The sequence below is a fragment of the Mya arenaria genome, chromosome 12 (genome assembly GCF_026914265.1).
Source record: "Mya arenaria isolate MELC-2E11 chromosome 12, ASM2691426v1".
NCBI classification, from domain to species: Eukaryota; Metazoa; Mollusca; class Bivalvia; order Myida; family Myidae; genus Mya; species Mya arenaria.
The window spans coordinates 11,370,231-11,390,302 of NC_069133.1; the positions used below are offsets into that span (position 1 = coordinate 11,370,231).

The 20,072-nt window shown below is 32.9% G+C and overlaps 1 protein-coding gene across 1 annotated transcript; it reads right to left on the reverse strand.

Annotated features, from left to right (window-relative positions):
- Positions 1-2,674: 2,674 nt before the first annotated feature.
- Positions 2,675-20,027, reverse strand: LOC128210980 (copper homeostasis protein cutC homolog). Its single transcript, XM_052915340.1, has 8 exons — positions 19,949-20,027; positions 15,655-15,714; positions 15,084-15,252; positions 14,667-14,707; positions 14,313-14,348; positions 12,863-12,996; positions 12,377-12,404; positions 2,675-5,197 (listed from the first exon to the last, which is right to left on the reverse strand). Exons 1-8 carry the CDS (start codon positions 19,998-20,000, stop codon positions 4,974-4,976), a joined length of 744 nt encoding a protein of 247 aa, XP_052771300.1. The 5' UTR covers positions 20,001-20,027; the 3' UTR covers positions 2,675-4,973.
- Positions 20,028-20,072: the final 45 nt, after the last annotated feature.

The following is a 20,072-nucleotide window of genomic DNA, read 5'->3' on the forward strand; positions in this document are numbered from 1 at the left end:
GAGGCTTAAGCGTTGCGACAGCGAGACAAACCTCGACTTTGAACGTGTAAATACAGTCGAACCCCGTTGGCTCGAACTCCCAGGGGCCGGCGAACCCCGTTGGCTCGAACTCCCAGGGCCCGGCGAACCCCGTTGGCTCGATTTCCCAGGGGCCGTCGAGTCCCGTTGGCTCGAACTCCCAGGAACAGTCGAAAATACCTCGAGCCTTGCAAAATCGAGCAAAGCGGGAATACTTACCTTTAGTTCATATTAGTCGGTCCTTTACATTCAGTTTGAGCCAAAAAGGAATTCGAGCCAAGCGAGTTAAAAACGGTGCACAAGATGTACATGTATGTCAAAAGTCATGAATATCATGAAAACACATCTCTGCTATAAAGCAACAATTTTACGAAATGTTTTATACATGTACAAATGATAAGGCACAAACTATAATATATGACATTTTTAATAACATCGTTAGTTATTTCTGAGTGGTGTAGAAATGTTCAGGTAACGCAATTCTGTTCTTTTTATGCAATAAATCTGTATTTCATTACCCGCTCATACTTTATTGCAAACCGTTTTCCGCTCCGTGTGAGATCACATAAAATTCTTTTTTGTGGCCATAAAGCCATATAAATGATAGGATCGAATTTAACCTTCATTGCAAATATGTTTACCTATTCTATAAAATATGAAAAACCGCACCATTTAATTTTGTTTAAGAAAGTGGGTCAAAAAATGGGATTTTTATGTGTTTCTAGATGCTATCACTAGAAGTGATTCATATCCCCATCACACCGAACTGTTTGCGAATATGGTGCTGTTTGAGTGATTTAAGGACGCAGATGTGTACATGTAGTATTGTAATGAAAATATTCGTTGTAATGAGGAAGAATAACGACCAAGTTACATAGTCTATAAATGGCAAAATGTTCCTATGCACTTAGTTTTACTTGGAATGTTTTATGACAAGTACAAATGAACTTGTTTGGTTTTAAATGGGCATTATGGTTGCCATAATGTGGTCAAGTTAGCACTAAGTAGACTTAGTGAGAGGTACATATAGGCTTGTTTGGCACTAAATGGGCATTATAGTTGCCTTAATGTGGTCAATTTAGCACTAAGTAGACTTAGTGAGAGCTACATATAGGCTTGTTTGGCACTGAATGGGCATTATAGTTGCCATAATGTGGTCAATTTAGCACTAAGTAGACTTAGTGAGAGCTACATATAGGCTTGTTTGGCACTAAATGGGCATTATAGTTGCCTTAATGTGGTCAATTTAGCACTAAGTAGTCTTAGTGAGAGCTACATATAGGCTTGTTTGGCACTAAATGGGCATTATAGTTGCCATAATGTGGTCAATTTAGCACTAAGTAGACTTAGTGAGACCTACATATAGGTTTGTTTGGCACTAAATGGGCATTATAGTTGCCTTAATGTGGTCAATTTAGCACTAAGTAGACTTAGTGAGAGCTACATATAGGCTTGTTTGGCACTAAATGGGCAGGTTTGTTTGGCACTAAATGGGCATTATAGTTGCCATAATGTGGACAATTTAGCACTAAGTAGACTTAGTGAGAGCTACATATAGGCTTGTTTGGCACTAAATGGGCAGGTTTGTTTGGCACTAAATGGGCATTATAGTTGCCATAATGTGGACAATTTAGCACTAAGTAGACTTAGTGAGAGGTACAATTAGGTTTGTTTGGGACTGAATGGGTTTTAAAGTTGCCTTAATGTGGCGCTTTTGGATCTGAGTAGGCTTAATTAGAAATGCACATATTATCCTTTGGTTCTGAATGTGTTTTCCTGTTGCCAAACCGTTTTGTTTTATGCACAGATAAGGCTTAATTAGAGCTATACACAAACTAGTTTGGCTTTGCTAAAATGTGGTCTGTTTCGGGTAAGGAGTATTTTGGTCATTTGAGCGGCAAATGTGTGGTTTGGGTTCTGTATGAAATGTATGGTTGCCACGGTGTGATCTATTTGGTACTGAGAATGCTTAATTAGAGCAGCACATGGGTTTGCTTGGCTCCGAATCTGGCTACCAAATGTAGTCTTTTTGGCACGGAAAAGGCCTTATCAGAAATACACAGTATGGGCTTCATGGTTGCCAAAATGTGGTCGATTTGACACTCAGGGTAGGCTTAATTATAGCTACACATGAATTTGTTTAGCTCTGAATGTGCGTTGTTGTAGTCGTAACGAAAATGATAGTGAACTTCGACTGGCTTAAGTTAAGACCCACTGAATATTTTTTGTATCTATGAATATACTTGACTGTATCCACAATAGGAATTGTTAGATATTGAAGGGGTTTGTGTAGAAGCCTTCTGTGGAAAAGAATACCGGTTGTTGAGCTGCTTTGGTTTTTGCTATGATCGACTTAATTGTAGCTGCATTTGTGATTATTAATCATTATTTTGAATTGAGTTGGATGTAGAAGATCCCTACTGTGGTATGTTTGACACCAGATAAACTTCATTTCAGTAGAATTTGAATTTACAGGGCACAGAATTCACTTGAATTTTTTACACCAAATGGTCTCAAGTATTACAAAACTATTGTTTATTGGGCAATTAATGGAGCTTCATAGAGCCCCTTCATTGATGTTTGGCAGGTTTTTTGGCCATACTGTTGACTTGAGAACAGTCTGTCTGTGGTAACTGTATGGGACAGCATGGCAGATATGGGTTGTAGCCATAGTGAGGTTGAATGAGCTCTGGCTTGACTTGTATAAGCCCATTTGGGGCTTGTTTGGTAATATGTGGGCTTGACTCTAACCCTAATTAGGATACAGTGGGCTGTTGGTAAACTATTGTGTCCACAAGAGACAATTTTAAATTGCGCCCTAATGGGATCTGAGGCACCTGGTAGACTTATAGAAACACGTTTTGGCTTTCTAAATATTGTTTCGACTTGGGGAAATGTTTATTGGTTTGTTTTGTACTAGAATATTAACACATAAGGTTGGAAAAGCACATGATGGACTTAAAAGTTGATACTTCTGGCTGAATGGGCTTACGTGAAACTCACAAACATATTGTATATGTACATGTAGCTTGTTTTACACTGGATGCCGTAAAGTAGGGACATTGTATGGTTGGCTTGACTTTTAATATAGGAAAAGATATGAAAAATGATTAAAACTGTTCAGTGATTCTATTATTATTTCATTATAACGAAATTATAAGTAAAACGAGCGCTTTCGATATTGGTCATACTTGCATTTTGCCATTCAAATGTTTGTGACCTTGCTTATGTCAGTATGAAGAACATAATGAAACTGTTATATCATCTTTTCATTAAGAAATGTTGTGCTTTAATGCTGCGTGGGCAAATTTTGAATCCGGGTAATTTTTGGAGGCATTCTGATATGGTAATTGATACCATTGTGTTTTTTTTTAATAAAATGCCATTAGTTTATGTTGAAAAGAACATTAGACATAATGCTGAAGCTAATATAATTTACTTTTTTTACATCAAGATCCGTATTTAGTAAAACTCTTTTCCACTAAGCGATATTATGTTGCAGTTATTTAAGGCAAATAATAAAAGATATTGTCATCTTTCAAAAAATGTCATCCTGTTAGAAAACATGTTAAGCGCACGTATTCAAAAAGCGATATCATGTTGCAGAAATTTAAGGCAAATTATAAAAATATCGACGTCTTTCGAAAAAAAGTCATCCTGCTAGAAAACATTTTAACTGCACTTATTCACTAAGCAATTTTATGTTGCAGTAACTTAAGGCAGTGATCAAGATATGGGTGTATTTCCAAAAAAAAGTCATCCTGTCTGAAAACATTTTAACTGCACCTATTCTCGATTGTTTCATACTTATGGTGTCCATGGGGCGAAATATATTGTGATCTTACACTGAAAACAACTTATTCATTGATGACAGTTCCTCTTTATAAATTTAAGTGTGATGGCGGCCATCTTGGCTTTTGGCGGCCATTTTGGACGAAATTTAGGTGGGTCCTGAGCTTTTATCAATCTTACCATGGATATGAAAGTGTCAACTGGCAAATTTTTATAATTTAACCAAAAGTGCGCAATTTGGTAAAATTTTGTCAAAATGCAACTAGCCATTAAGGTAAGGTATAAAAAACAACAAGAGTTCGAGTTCAAAGAAATGTATGTCTATTATTGCACTTTGTTTGCAAAATAGTGCACAGCCGCCATCACTCAAAATACAAAATTTACATAGAATGAGCCAGTAATAGTATGCATGTAAAGATCAAATATACATATAATATTTATAAATTATTAACATGCCATAAGAGCATGAATATATATTATCAACATCAAAAAAAGACAAAATTGTTCATGAAATCAGATATGGCAATTACTACTGTATAACAGGATGTTTTGAATTCATAACAATGCATGAAGGACATGCATTCCTACTTTCACATACATTCATTTTCCTTATGTTATTCAAATACTTCCTTATTTCTTTGTATTTAATATAGAACTAAGAAAACTTAAAGTGAATAAGTAAAATACATGTACAAGTTACTATTCATAAAATTGATGATAAAATGGTTTATATAAGGTCTAAATGAGACAATTTAAGTCTTTTGTAGTGATTAAAATATTTGTATAAGCCACATATATAATTAAAGTCTCCTGAGACAAAGTTTTCTTATTTAGGCTTTAAGTTAAGATATCATATGTTCTTGACCAATCACAAAGAAGCTTATCATGACTCAAATATATATTTATATATATCAGGGCTTCTAAAAACTGACAATTTGCCGATCTGGACCAATTTTGACTTTGCCGGACCGATTGCAGTTACAGAAAATGGCAAAAAAAGCGTTCCAAAAATTGTGTTTTTTTTTCAATTTTGGTCCAAAATGGCAGTAAAAAAACAGAAATTGTAATATACTAATAGTGTTTGTCATAGCACATCCTTACCGTAATTACCAGTGGACATATAAATATATATTGAATTCTTCATTATAGCATACATGTGTATGCTAACTCTTCCACACATTCTTAGCAATGTCCAGGAATGAATTGACCTTTTCAACATTGGTGACCTTGACATTAAACTCTGGAGGGGTCAAGGCCGCTCCCATGGGAACACCCGGTTTTCGGTAGAGCATGCAGGATTCTTGGCTTGACCTGGCGGATCCGTGGAACTCTTTCGCTCCACTGCCCTCGAGAATACGATGCAGGTTACGCTCTGTGATACCGCCCCCTGGAAGGGAAATATATGCACAGATCATTGTAAAAACAGTGATACAGTGATTCGCATATTTAAGTTAGTTCCCTTCCCTAACTAACTGAAAGAAACATTTATGTTCAAAATGCACATAAATCTATATGCATTGAAAGCATGTGTCTGCCAATCCTTTTTTGGTGTGGTGTTAGATTGCTTTACTATCTAAAAAGACCAGACGATGTGTATTTTTTTTGTAAGTATGAAATTCTGCTAAAGAGATTACACAGTGCTGCACTAAAGATGACATGAGTTTCCAAACATTAAGTCAAAACTCAGCACTCAGTGGCATCATTTCTATCCGTAAATTCAGTCAAATTACTTCTCTTTCTGAGAAGAAACATGAGGTTCCTTTTATAATCACTTAAAGTGAAAGACAAACATTGAATTTTTCTGAATAAGTGAAATTCTAGAAATGCCTCATCTGAAAATGACAAGATTTAAATAAAATAAAAGGGATATGCTTTTTTATTATATTGTAACCTTGTATTTGAGTAGGCTAGTTTATCAAAGATGAATTTACATAAAGGTTTTCTATATGAGAAAGGGTAACATTATCTGCCATACATCTGAATCCCTGCTACAACCAGTGAGGTAGATATTGGTCTATAAAAAAAACTCTTTATAGAAAGCATTGACTATCATCATTTTTCTTAAGCATAAACTGTATGTTTAAACATATATTGCAATAAATGTCTCATATTCTGTGCTCATTGAAAAAGTGAGGAGTTCTTTCAAAATACTGGTACTTTATCTTAAAATCAAAGTGTGAAGGTTTTTGTTTCCATATTTTTTTCAAAGAGACTGCGAAAATACAACAAAACAACAGATAAGGCCAAAAATATTTGCATTCATTTCATGACAGATGGACCCCAGGACTTAACAAGCTAAGTTGTTGATTATTGCAAAAGTTGTTGTTTTTGTTTTCTTTTTCAAATAATTTACTACAATGCAAATAAACACCAATTCAAGAATTTAAATTCCATCCACATTGCATTCTTTTAAACTTCATCTACTACCTACTTGCATTTCTTTCTGTAAAGGCAAAGAAAGATTACTATTTGGGAAATGGAAGAAATTAATACCGGGGTATTTATATATTCCGTTTTCTTATTGTCTGAACGTCATCATAGCTGAAAATAAGCAGCTTTTTTTAAATGACTTTGGAGGAAGGTAGACCAATTAATTTGTCTCGAAAACATATTTTTCCTATGAAATATTTTGTTCTGCAAGTGCATTACAGTATAACATGACAGTGTATCATAAGAATATGATGAATTGTTGTACCTAAATATGTAAAATTTCTCTGTACACTCAAAAAGTTAAAACGTTTTTATAGCAATAAATATATATAATATATATATATGAATACATTTTTTTGTGCTTGCGTCTAAAATTACTTTGAAATTTTGCCAACTAAGACCTGCTAAAAAATCCCCCTGAATACTACAAAAATCCCCCTGAATTTTCAGCTTTTTTCAACAAATCCGCAGGAATGATCTCTAAAAATATGGCATGTATGCTTACCCTATTTCCAAACTAAAACCCTTCAAAAAAGAAAACTCAAATACATTCTCATGATTTTATTCGGTTCACACCTTTTGTATACATCATCAATAAATGTATGATCTTGACATATATTGAGAAAATAAAACTGAAAACACTAAAAAAAAATGAAGGGTGGTTTTGGCCACATTGGATAATATTTTGAAATATCTTGTACATTTTTGCTGCTCTCTGTTGAACAAAATTTCCTTAAGAAAGGTAGACAACATATATTTGATTCTCTGCAATGCATGACGGCATTATCCTACATAATTCATATTAATTTAAAGTGACAGTCTTATTCAAAATCAATACATACACATGTATAACAAACATAGATTTTGAGTAATAAACCTTAAACTACTTATTAATACTAAAAAATGCTTTTTGGAAAAATATTAATTTCTGATAACACGATTGAAACCATGTATTTAATAGCTGAACATGCAAAAATATTAACTGATTAGTGAGTGTTAAAAGACTTACTGTGATCTACTATCGTCTCATAACGATGAAACCCTCATGAAAAAGTATGGTCTGAATATCATCTGAATTTAGCTGAATTTTGCTGAAAATTTGTCTGAATACCATCTGAATCATTGCTGAATGTGTGCAGATAACCTGAAATTGCAAAAGCTGAATCAAGTCTGTAACACTAATTCAGAAAAAATCAGCGTTGTTATATGTTTCTGAATTATGTCTGACAACACTGCTCAGTTAAATTTCAGACTTTTTATTCAGACTTTTATTTCTGAATATTGGCTGAGCTGCTGAAAAATGGCTGAAAATGGAACAATCCAGACATAATTCAGACTGGTAAGACAATATTCAGAGGGTTGTTCAGACAAGTTTCTCAGACAGTATTCAGAGAAATATTCAGACATTGTTCAGGTGAGGTCCCCAGTAAAAAGTTTGGCAGTATACCACTGGAATTTCAGTGGTATATCAGCGGTGAATTTTGGTGGTCTTCCACTTAAGGTTTAAGGCTGGTACTCCACAATACCACTGGAATACCAGCCGTAAACTTTGCGAGGAATACCACCAAAATATATCCATGGTTTACCCCTGGAATAAAGCTAAAAATACAAAATCATTCCAAAATTAAGAGCAGATATAGTAGGAAATTCATTAACATTTGTTGACTTATATATATGGAAAAATATTTAGTCAGGAAAATAATTGAGTCAAAACATATTTCTTAAAGTTCTAAAATATTTCCCTTTTAATATTGAGTGCTTAGCACAAGTCACAACACATTTTTTATAGCTCTATATGTTTGTGTTGGGCAAAATCTGTGACATTAATTAGAAACAATATCCATGTTACAACTTATTTACTTCAGGTCAGTTAAAACAACAGATTTACAGAACAAAATCTTACAAAACAAAAACATTTGAAAGATATTAAAAAAAATAAGTTATGCAATTGAACACACATAAATCTATAACACCACTTCACTAAATGTTTTATAATGGTTTAAAAATTTAAAATGAAACAATACCAATCATTACAAAATATGACATTTCTATGGTTTTGTCAGGAAGTCCAGAGTCCATGTATAACAGTTTTCACTTTTTATGTTTACTCCTTGCCGGGTGATGCAATCATTAAAGATGATTCTTCTTCTTAAGGGTTCTTTTGTAAGTTTCAAATTTATTTATCACTGCAAGATGACAAACTTTTTAAGCATCTAGTTTAGGTTAACCTACCCTATACAGGAACTGTTTTTCACTTCTTCTTTAATTAAGATGGCATAACAGTTTCCAAAATGACATCTGTATCAATGTTGATGCCGACAGCAACTCGCATGGAGGTTGTAACACAGGGTTGATTCTATACTGCAGTGCGGTAATATGTTCCTCCTATTTCCTCATTTTCTTTCTCAAATGGCGGTTGTCTTACACAATAAGTAAGGTCCCAGTATATTGCTTTATTCAGTCCTTGACATTCACAATTAGTCTCTGAAGACTGCAGTCCGTTTCCTTAATACATTTGATGACAAAGATGATTCGACCATGACATTTTCTTAACTGTTGAGGCTTATGTCTGAGACTTTGACATCCATCTTCCAACCTGAAAAATATTTCTAATATTGTTTTTTTACTGCAAAAAAATGCCAATAACCTAAGGTGTGTTGGTTATTAAATCAGTGCGAATTTCAATGTCACAGGTATATTAATTAATGACCGCTTACTATATTTTTTCGAACCAAAAAGCTCATTTTTATTGAGTCTGATTTTTTTTTAAAGATTCTCATTCCAGTCTGTCACCACCCACTCAAAAATGTTTTATTTGATGAATAATGGTAACTGCAAAAATAACCAAACTATACACAATAATCATGTTTAATTTTATTGAATTTGATTTTGTCATGGACAGTACATTCATAGGGTGTCACCTATGTGCATAGCAAATAAGTTCCACACATATGCCATATTTGTTTTTAAATCAGGATGAGAATCTTTCAATGTGCTTTAAAAAAACATCAACTTACTGAGGGATTTGGCAATTTATGGCTTAGAATGTTTTTCTCATTATCTGTTTAATGAGATCTCCTTCACAGTAGTCTAGTTGATTCTTGTGTGGATGGACGATTTGTTTTTGCAAGCTCCTATAGGCTGGCTAAAATAGATGAAACAACACTTCAGTTTATTTGGCTGAACAGGTTAACAAAAATGTGAAAATAAAAGACAAACATGGCTCGTTAACTTAGCATCAAGTTTCTGAATAGACAAATTTATTAATTGGCAACACAGGATAAGTGATTTGAGATCATGAAAAATGTGATGTTATGGTAAAAATATTGAAAATAATAACTATCATAAACTATGAAAGATAACTGACAACTGTTCCTACTTCTAGACAAAAACTAGCTCAACAGAAGTTTCATTAACAATTACCTTAAGAAACATATATAATAGTTGTTAAAAAATATATAACAATGAAGAATTAGCTGTATGCTACTCAAAAACACTCGCTAAACTGTGTTTCTACACAAACGTACATTTGTCGCGAAAACATATAACAAAGAACTTATTTGCTCACAACTTTTAAATGTTATAATGTCGTTTTAAACAATAATATTAGTGTAAAAGATAGTTATGAAAGTTATTTAATAACACCAATTACTTTGTTTTAACTTACCGAAAATCGAAGAAATATCACTTAATTTATTTGGCGCGTTGTCGAACACGGCTGAAGTTCGAAATTACCTCCGCCAGTGAAGAGCGTTCTCTAAAACGCGTAACCGTAAAAGAATAAGACTATTTTGTTATATATGTGAGGCAATCGATAACAAGTTGTCAAATTAATTGCAATATTTTCACATTCATAGAGATCGTTATCCTTTCAATTTTATTTTAATTTTATTTATAATTAATAAAGACGTAAGCGATCCGTAAGCGAGGGTCACGGACACTACGGACCATGGACATTACGGACCAGACATTACGGACCATATTTAGGGACACAACGGACCAGAAATAGGGACATTACGGACCATCTTCAGAAACTTTCAGATACCGGAAGTGGGTGAGAAAAAAACACCGAACATCGGACATCGGATTGTGTCATTTTCAATGATTGTAGAGTCGTTTTAAGTTTAGTGAACCTGTAAACAATATACCTTAAACCTGTTTGACAACTAATTAACCAATGCTGGCAAAGATGTTTTGTAAATTAAAGTATTTTAGCAAATAGGGCAATTCAGGATATCTCTATATATTGCGTCAACCATCAAATTCGGACAGCCACAAATACGTATTCAATTAGACCATCAGCATGTTTTTCCTGGATTAATTTAATACTGTACCCTCACTGGTCTTCAATTCTATTAGTTGAAGTGTTATTTTTTATAACACTGTCTAATAGTGAGATCAATACCAGCTCCCATTGTGATTATCTCTATCTTGGACGATCTGATAAAAAAAGCAGGTAATAATATTTAATTGTTTATTTAAACAAATGTTTCAAACCAGCAATTTGCTGGATTTTTTTATTCCAGTTGATAGATACGCATGGAAACCCCACGTATTTATTGGCTATTGCCCTTGAATTATCCTAAATGGCTTTTTAAGTCTTAAGTTTTCATCCGATCTTCACCAAACAGTCACCACTTTCTCAATTCTCAACAGCCTGCCTTTTGCTGCCGCACCCTTCTGCTGGACGTCTAATATTTTGAATGGTTTAACAGTTCATCAAATTCATTAAACTTCAATGATTCAGGTTCATGAACTTAGGTTCATGAACAGTTTCATGGACTTGGAATGTTTGGATGAATTCTGTGCAAGAAAATTGATGATTTTTAATTTTAAATTTGACAATGTTGTAGAATTTTGTTAGAAGTAGAATAAATATTCAAGAACCTTAACATGTCCAGAATTCTGATTCTAGAAATTGAGCAAAGTTCCAGAATTTTAGAATTGTGTGGGTTCTTGAACTAGTGTTCTTCAAGTTTTCAGAATAAGCATCATTAAGAATTAATATTCTTGAATTGCTGGGGTTCTAGAACGTATGTTCTTGAATGTGTAAGGTGATTCTTATATGATTCTAGAACTTCTAGAATAATTCTAAAACTGAACAAAATTCTAGAACATTTTTCGCAGGTTTTTTTAACCACATCTTAAAGTAATGTGTATAGAACTCTTAAAGTACTTGTCATTTTAAAAGTCTGATTTGTTCAGTATGATACTTTTAAAAGTCCAGTATGATAATTCAAAGTCTGAATTTTTCAGACATTTAAATTACATTTGTCATGACATGTTGTATGATTTGTTTATTAAATATTTTCTAACCATTGCTCATATTTTATCTGGAACATAACTACAAAAGAAGTGAATGTAAATCATTCAAACTTTACGCATTGATAATGGTTATTATATTGAAGTATAATGCCCATATATTGTCTGTTCTGACCAATTATTTTAGAATGTCTTGTCTAAATTTAGTTGTAGTGGACATTAAAGGACCTGGTGAGGTTCCTTGTTTAAAGTCACAATTGTTTGACTGTGTTTTTGACATTTTTTAGTGTTATAACTTAACTAACATGCAGAAAATGAGTCTTGAATATGTCAGAAACATCTCAGACAAGTTTCATTTTAGATGATTTTAAAAGTCTGAAACAATCAGAATTGAAACTGGTTGCATCTATTTTCAGTCTTTCTTCAGACATCCATTGAAGCTGAAAGAAGACTGAACCTTTGTTCTGAACATGTCAGTTTCTTTTCAGTACTTTTTCAGACATATTCTTTGAACCTGAAACAGGTCTGAATCTTGTCAGCACTGTTCAGCTTTTATTCAGACATCATTCAGATGCTAGATTTGGTTGTTCAGCAATGATTCAGTCACCAATTTTGCCGTAAGACTGAATTCAGCCTTCATTCAGCTTAATTCAGACAAACTTCAGACTTTCTGTTTCATGAGGTTAATACTGTGTTTTCTGTATCATTATTTCAAATTAAACTCGGCATCTTTCATAAGAACCATTGTTTTCGACATTCATTTATCATTTTTGGTATATTTAAACATTTGTACTAATTGTGTTAGATCTTATTTGGAAGTAAGAGTGCATCTTTAAGATATAATAAAAGTACCTATTGAAGATAAAGAACATACCTGGCATGATAGATATTCTGCCCCTCGCCTGAAAAAGTTATGAATCTATTTACACCAGCATATTAAGTACGATCAGTTACAAAGATTTTTTTACCAACAACAGCTTTTTATTTTTTTTATTGTTTTTTAGCTTACTAGTTTTTCTGTTTTATCTCGTCACTCAGTCTTAAGCAAGAAGACGGAATGCAAATGATGTCTTTTTTATCAGTCAAACAATAATTAAAGCCAGAGTTATGGGCCTTGCAATACATGTGCATATTGTCTCTGGCAACATATGAATTTCTTGAACATTTTCTAAGTTATGTTCAAAGTTAAAGTGTCTGAAACCGATGCAGATGAAAGTGACGCCAATGCTATGACAATAACTCAACTTTATTTCTTCCAATTGAAAACAGATAGCTTGACACTGAAAACAATTTGGGTTTGTTCAATGCAAAATGGAAGTTGACAACACTTAGTTTTTGATAATGACAGAAAGAGTGGCACCTGTTTCACCATCTCAGTAATTATTGGCAGGCCTTCAAGAGCAGACGACTCTCCTCCGCTTGTGAGAACTCTACCAAATCCAAGGGAGATAATAGTCTCAAGCGCTGTATTTATGTCCCTTGTTACATCAATAGCTGGGAATAGGAAAAAATGTTTCAAATCAAGAGCATAAATCTCCCTCCCCTCTCCTTAAATGTTGACGGGAATTATCATCTCTGAGTTTTTACTTGTGGCCATTGCTACATCAGTTTTTTTAATGCAAGCAAAAGTTATAGAATTAATGGGAAGATAAGTCAATGGTGTAAAAACCCTTAAACTCAAGGAAAATGGCTTTCTTAAAGACCTACCAAGCTACATTAAAAGCTGGAAGTAAAGAGAAAGTCAGAAAGAAAAAAAGAGGAAAAAGCTTAAAAAGTTGTAGGGAAATAATTGTCTTCAAGGTTTTACTTATGCTCCTTCTTACATCAATAGCAAGCAGGGTACACAGAAATCAAGGGAAGATAACTCAACATGAGTAAAATGAAAAGGAACTGACTATCTCAAAGACCTAACTAGCTACATGAACGTCATTAGCTGGAAATACAGTCTTGATTTTTAGAGAAAATCATGTTAAAGATTGTACAGTAAATATCTGAACATATTTTAAAAAAAGAAATTCATGTTCATTCAGCACACATTGTTATGTCATGTTAATTTTCTTTAGTGTTAAATCCATTTACCATGTAATGAAAATGAGATAACCACATGCCCTTATAACACCAATGACTAAAAGTCAATTGTATTGTTTATTAATTGAATACATGTAGAACAAACAGCGAAAATGTATTATGAGTACAATCGTTTAAAGAGACTTGCTCATGTTTAGGCACCAATTTTTTTTTCTGGTAATGCAACTGAAAACACTTATATTATATATGTTATACTCTTTGATAACGAAGTTGCAGAAAAAAACACTTAAAGTATAAAGACATTCTGGTTTTAGTTAGGTGTGAACTCACGGTGGCACAGTCAAGGAAAAACTAGAAAACTGACAACAAAACATCTCGCACACAAGGACTCATACACAAACATTAAGATAACTTAATTTTTAAGCCTCTTGTTGAAAAGCGTTATTAACGCTTTTCAAAAACTTGGACTTCAAAGACAATATCTGAGCATATATCAACATTAGTTGAAGAGTTCCAGCTGTCAGTATTTTAGTTTTAATTATCCTGATGATTTGCCAAACTATTTTGTCATACAAAAAAGTGCATTTTAATATGAGTTAGTCCCTTTAATCTCCTTTTTTTATTGAGCACATATAATAATAAAGAATGATCCGACACCAATGAACAATAATTGTGTATAAATAAAAAGAAATACACCTTATAAATTATGTTTGAATGAAATGAAATACATCTTATAAACTGTAAAACCACCATCACCAAATAGGGTACCAACAATAATTTACCTCTGTGAAATGTACAAGGCAGTGGCTTTGCAAGCTCTGGAATTAAAAGACCATGGTCAGCAATAACAGGACCCTAATATTAATCCTTAGTAAAACCATTCAGATGAGATTTTATGGCTATATGAAAAAATAAGCTTCGGCCTTTTTTCAGTGGTGCAGCATTATTTTGGAAAACAATGCATTCTAACACAACAATATTTGAATAAATGTATAAGCTACAAACCAATTAAATAATAAGGCTACTTAGCAATACCTTTTATTGGCCTGGACAAAGATAGAGTAAAAACATAATCTATGAGTTTAATTTAATTCAAATATGCATGTTTAGTATATATTTGTCTAAACAACATGTACCTATTAGTAACCGACACAGGTTCTCATTAACAGTTCCATCTCTGAAATGAAAATTATATTGTTTTATAACGTATTTCTGAATGAAATTATTGTTGGCATTTTAGTGGCCATTTTGCAAATTCTAAAGAACAGAAATAAATGGCTAGTCATCTTTCTCAAACAATCAAAAGCAGATTCCTAAAACACTTTGGTGTTTGATTTTTAAGCATCTATAAAACAGGCAAAAGGGCTTTTGAGTCAAGCCTTTTAGTTGAGGTCCCTTTTAAAAGGTCATGAAAAAGTTCCCTTGACTGAAAAGCAGACACCTATTCTATTCTAAGCCAATCTATGGCAATATTGAACAAGCATTAATGAGTACAAATTAAACATGTGGGTCACTACCACTGAGATAGTTACTGTGCCAAACACTGAGCTTACTCATTAAGGATGCCAAACACAAATCCATCTGCTCCTGCCTTCTTTAGTTCACTGAGATTCTCACTCATGCAGGTAAACTCTACCTCGGAGTAGCAGAAATCTCCGCCCCTGGGACGGATCATCACATACACTGGAATGCTGACCTTCAACTTCATCACCTTTAAAATACCTGAAAATTCGTCTAGGAAATGCAAAATGTGTAACTTATTCTTCAGGGCTTACAAATGAAAAATAAACTGTATAGTACTGCTTAAAATTAAAACAATATATCATTAATGAGAAGTTAATTTCCCTTTTCATTAACAAGTGTCGTAGAGCAAGCGCATGCAATGTCTTATGACCATTAAGTTTTGATAAAATAAGATTATTCAAACCAATATATTTTATATTTTCAAATTAATTATTTATACAACAGTTCCAATGTTTAAAGCTTTTACAAAAATAGCATCTAATTTATGTAACATTTGGTGAGAAAAAAAGCTTAACATGCATGTTATTTAAAAATAAAATTGCCTATAAATAAGTTACGATAGATCACATTTTCTCTTATCTAATCTTCTTATGTCTATACCAATGCTTGGTGTTGTTCCTCCCTCAAATAGATTTGAACAAAGCTCAACCCTGGTTGCTCCTGTCAGAGAAGTCAGAAACAACATGTTAATATCTCACATATTTGTAAGATACAATGTAAACATACATGCACATGAAGAAAACGGTTAACCTGACCCTTTTAAAAGACAAATAAAGAGGTCTTCTAAGCACATTGTGACCTATAAATTTTTATCTTTTACTTTGTAGTAGTACCTGAGCATTCCTACATTGCATAATATAACTTTCAAATTAAACCCATACTATGGTGGTTTATAACTACCATAAGATAACCTGTCAACGCTCGCGAATTGTTTAGTGTTAACCACTTAATTTTCTAGCTATCTAGTTAATTTTTGCGAAACTTTTTCGGTAAGATAAATATCATAAGACTAAAAACTGGCTTGATAAGTGGTAACTTATTAAGTGGAATTCGCCAACCATAACTATAACCAGTTACTGCTAAAATCCAAAAGTGCATTTACAGATTAGTGGTACACACGAAACTTATCTACCAGTTATTATGTTACTTATTAAGTGGAACTCGCAAACCATAACTAGTAAACCTGTTAGTGTTGCATAGCTCAAAAGGGTAATAGGTTGCAGTTCTGGGCACTTTTAAGCCTGTTTTTGGGAATTACGGACACTACGGACCATGGACATTACGGACCAGATTTAGGGACACTACGGACCAGATTTAGGGACATTACGGACCATCTTCGGAATCTTACGGACCATGATTTAAACTCTTTTTTTTAAATCAATCACTCATTAGTTTTTAATTTGTTAATAAATACTTGAATATGAGTGCTCAGTATGACGTTATATCTTCCATAAAACTGTGAAAAATCCGTGAAGTTCGAATAGATCAATGGTTCAATATAAAATCTTGTGAAATTCCAAAAGGTGTTAAAGACCTATGGCAGATTTCACAAAAAAGGCAATTATTTGGCCCATTTGCTTTCATTTATTGTTATTGCATGTCAACGTCATATATACAGCAATTGCCTTTCCCAACCCAATAAGAACACCTAATAGAAGTGATTTGTATTAAAATAATGAAAATATTGTGTTAAATAAGGTAAAAAAATGTAAAAATATGCCGATATTTAGGACAAAAAAGACAGAAAATCTTCCCGGTACCAATATACCACTTTTTTGAGGATGCTTTTCAGTAACATCTGGTAAGTATTTTATTCTTGTCTGTTGAATAATGTTTGCAAGAAATGTTAATTAAAACAATAATATATCTAAAATGATTGCATTTCGTTCGTAATATACTTAAATTTTCGGTAATTGCGCATGGTGATAACGTTACGGTAATCTGTCCTCGAATTGTTGTGTAACATTAGCAGACATGATCCACTGCTAACTGTTTTAAGCCTAAACACACCTTTATTAAATCACTGAAAACAAAGACTACGTGTCGGATAAAAACAGTATTGCATGTAACAAGAAATTGGTCATTCCCGATCATAAAGTTTTTTAGGTCTAAAAATGTGTTAATGTTACTCAAAATCGATTCTGTCCCATTTTAGCATGACGATAGCACCTTTTCTATTCGTGAATAATTTTCACCGACTGAGGGTTAACATCCGGGTAGCGATTACTTTTATATTGGACTGGTTCACAGCTGACATTGAAATGATAAAAATAGTGGTGAATACCGTTGATAAAAACTTAATCCAAGTTTGGCTCATTCTGTCCTTCGATGTAACGTTAACATTATGTCACGCTAGCATTAAGACAAGCACTTAATAAAGCAAGAAAATCATTGAAATTTGATGACTTTCCCAGAGTCAATTATTCGAACATAACAATGTCGTCTGTAAACTATCGTTTGTAAGTATTCATTCATTAGGTACGTAGTTTATATTGAATTTATACCGCTTTTGTGTTTGATATCGTTATTTATTGGACAGAATTAAGAATTTTTGTGATTATCAATTGACCGTGTTTATCAATCATTTATATAGTTTGTTTTATACTGTATCAAGCTCAAACAGTCTGTGGTAGGTCTGTATTTTAATTTGTTGTGAAACATTCTGTCCAACTGCTAATGTGACATACTGCTAATGTTACTCATTTTGTTTTGTGGTAACACTAGCACATACTGCAATTAGCAATTTATAATATATATGTTTAATATCAAAGGTAATGATAATTGCACCATACTAGAGACATTTATATTACCACAACAAAACATTTATGTTTATAGCTTATCTGATCTGATATAAAAAGAAAACCTATGTTTGCAGAAAGCATTTTCTGTCTTGTTGTCCAATTAGGGTTTGTTTCAATAAATTTATTTGAGAAAAACGAAACAATCTTTATTTTTTGTCTGTACAATCTGTTTTATAGATAAATGAACCATTTAGTGCAAGACAAAATACTTCTTTGGATCAAAATATTAAAAAAAAAATTTTTTTTACCGGCAATATTGTAACACTAGCACAAATGGTATGGTGATACAAAATTCTTTTTGTTATAAAAATGCATGAATAAATCATTGCAAATGTTCTAAAATATGATAGATAAGAAATTGCTGTAAAAGATTATGTTGAAATCACAAATCTGCAATAAATTTTAAAAATCAATATTCGCCGGGAACTTTTTGGTCACCAAAACGTGAAATCTGCCCTATGCATTTATAACAATTATGTGAACAATAATGAACGAAATTTGAAAGATTGGCAGTTAAAAGCAACAGAAGAAATATTTTCCAAAACAGTTTATTTCCCAAAATAAATCGAGCAGAAATATTTTCCAAAACAGTTTATTTACCAAAATAAATCAAGCATATACATTGTATTAAATAAACGATGTGTGTTTGTTGCAATTCTTGCAAACTGATGTTTAAAACTGGCAATTTCTGTTGCCTTAATTAGTGTTTATTAGTTATAATTGTACCCGTAATTATCGGCGGTATATTACAAAAGAAACTAACATTATACTGACAACCTTTAATTGGCAATCATAAAAGTGTGAAAACCCATTGTAACGGCGCACTTTCACTGAACCCACGGCTCAATACACAATCCGACTGGTAGGTTACAGTGCCATTTATCATTTTGGCTCAGATTTAGCGGAAAATGAGGTTATGGCATGTTGACATTTAAAACCAGTCGAGTGTAATTCGTTGATCTTGTTCAAACGTAAGTAAAAAAGTTAAAGGTTATACTTTTGGTTTGGACACTAAAAAAAGGTCAAAGAATTCGCAGTCAAGACGGAAGTCTATACTTCAGTAATTCCGACAGTATTTTAAGAAAACTTCAAAATTGATCCGGAATTGGGCAACTGCCCAGTATATGCAACTGCAACCTATCTTTGTAAAAATCGGAGCTGCAACCTATCATTTTCTTTTCGTTCTCATATCTTTTAAAATCATTAATATATTTCTTCACAAATACCCGTACCTATTATATTTAAACAAAACTTAAGTGTTTTATGCGGTTTTCCTGAACTTTTATCTCATTTTCTACTAAATCTGAGCCAAAATGATAAATGGAACTGTAACCTACCAGTCGGATTGTGTACATGTTGGAAACATTGCAGAAGTGTTCTCGAAAACGGTATCAGTTTCAAGGAAAATATGGATATGTAAATACACACTAGGTAGGTAGGCATATGATAGGCTATGTTAATTATAGGTATTACGTTGATTTTCGGCTCGAGTCGAGCATTTTGGTGCCATCTTGCACTGAAACCAACCATTTGGTCACTGACTGAACCTTTCAATTAAAACAGATGAAACGGAAAACAAACAAATATGACGATTTTAAGTTTATTTCAGAAAGCAATCGATCACATATGAAAACATTAATATTCACATTTACAATTATAGGATAAACACATACATGTATTTCGTTCATTATTATTCAAATTATTATAATATTTTATTAAAAATACATTGATTTTTAACATTGGAATTTCCTGGGATTTTTTCAGTTACATTAAAGATAATTTTCATACTGAGCACTAATATTCAAGAATTTATTAACAAATTTAAGACCAATGAGTGAATAAATTAAAAAAAAACAAATGTTTAAAAACATTGTAAATGATGGTCCGTAAGTTTCTAAAGATGGTCCGTAATGTCCCTAAATCTGGTCCGTAGTGTCCCTAAATCTGGTCCGTAATGTCCATGGTCCGTAGTGTCCGTTACCCGTTTTTAATCTTATGATATTTATCTTACCAAAAAAGTATCGCAGATATTAACTACATAGCTAGAACTGGTACTGTCTCGCTAATGAACATTTCAGATGCAGTTAACTTACCTCCTCGCTGCGCATTGATTGCAGATTGTACAGAATCAACACAAACTTCCATGACTCTAAAAAAATCTGTCAAATTTTCGCGGAAAAAATGCAGGTGATCATAAGATTTTGAGTCTGTAAAAAT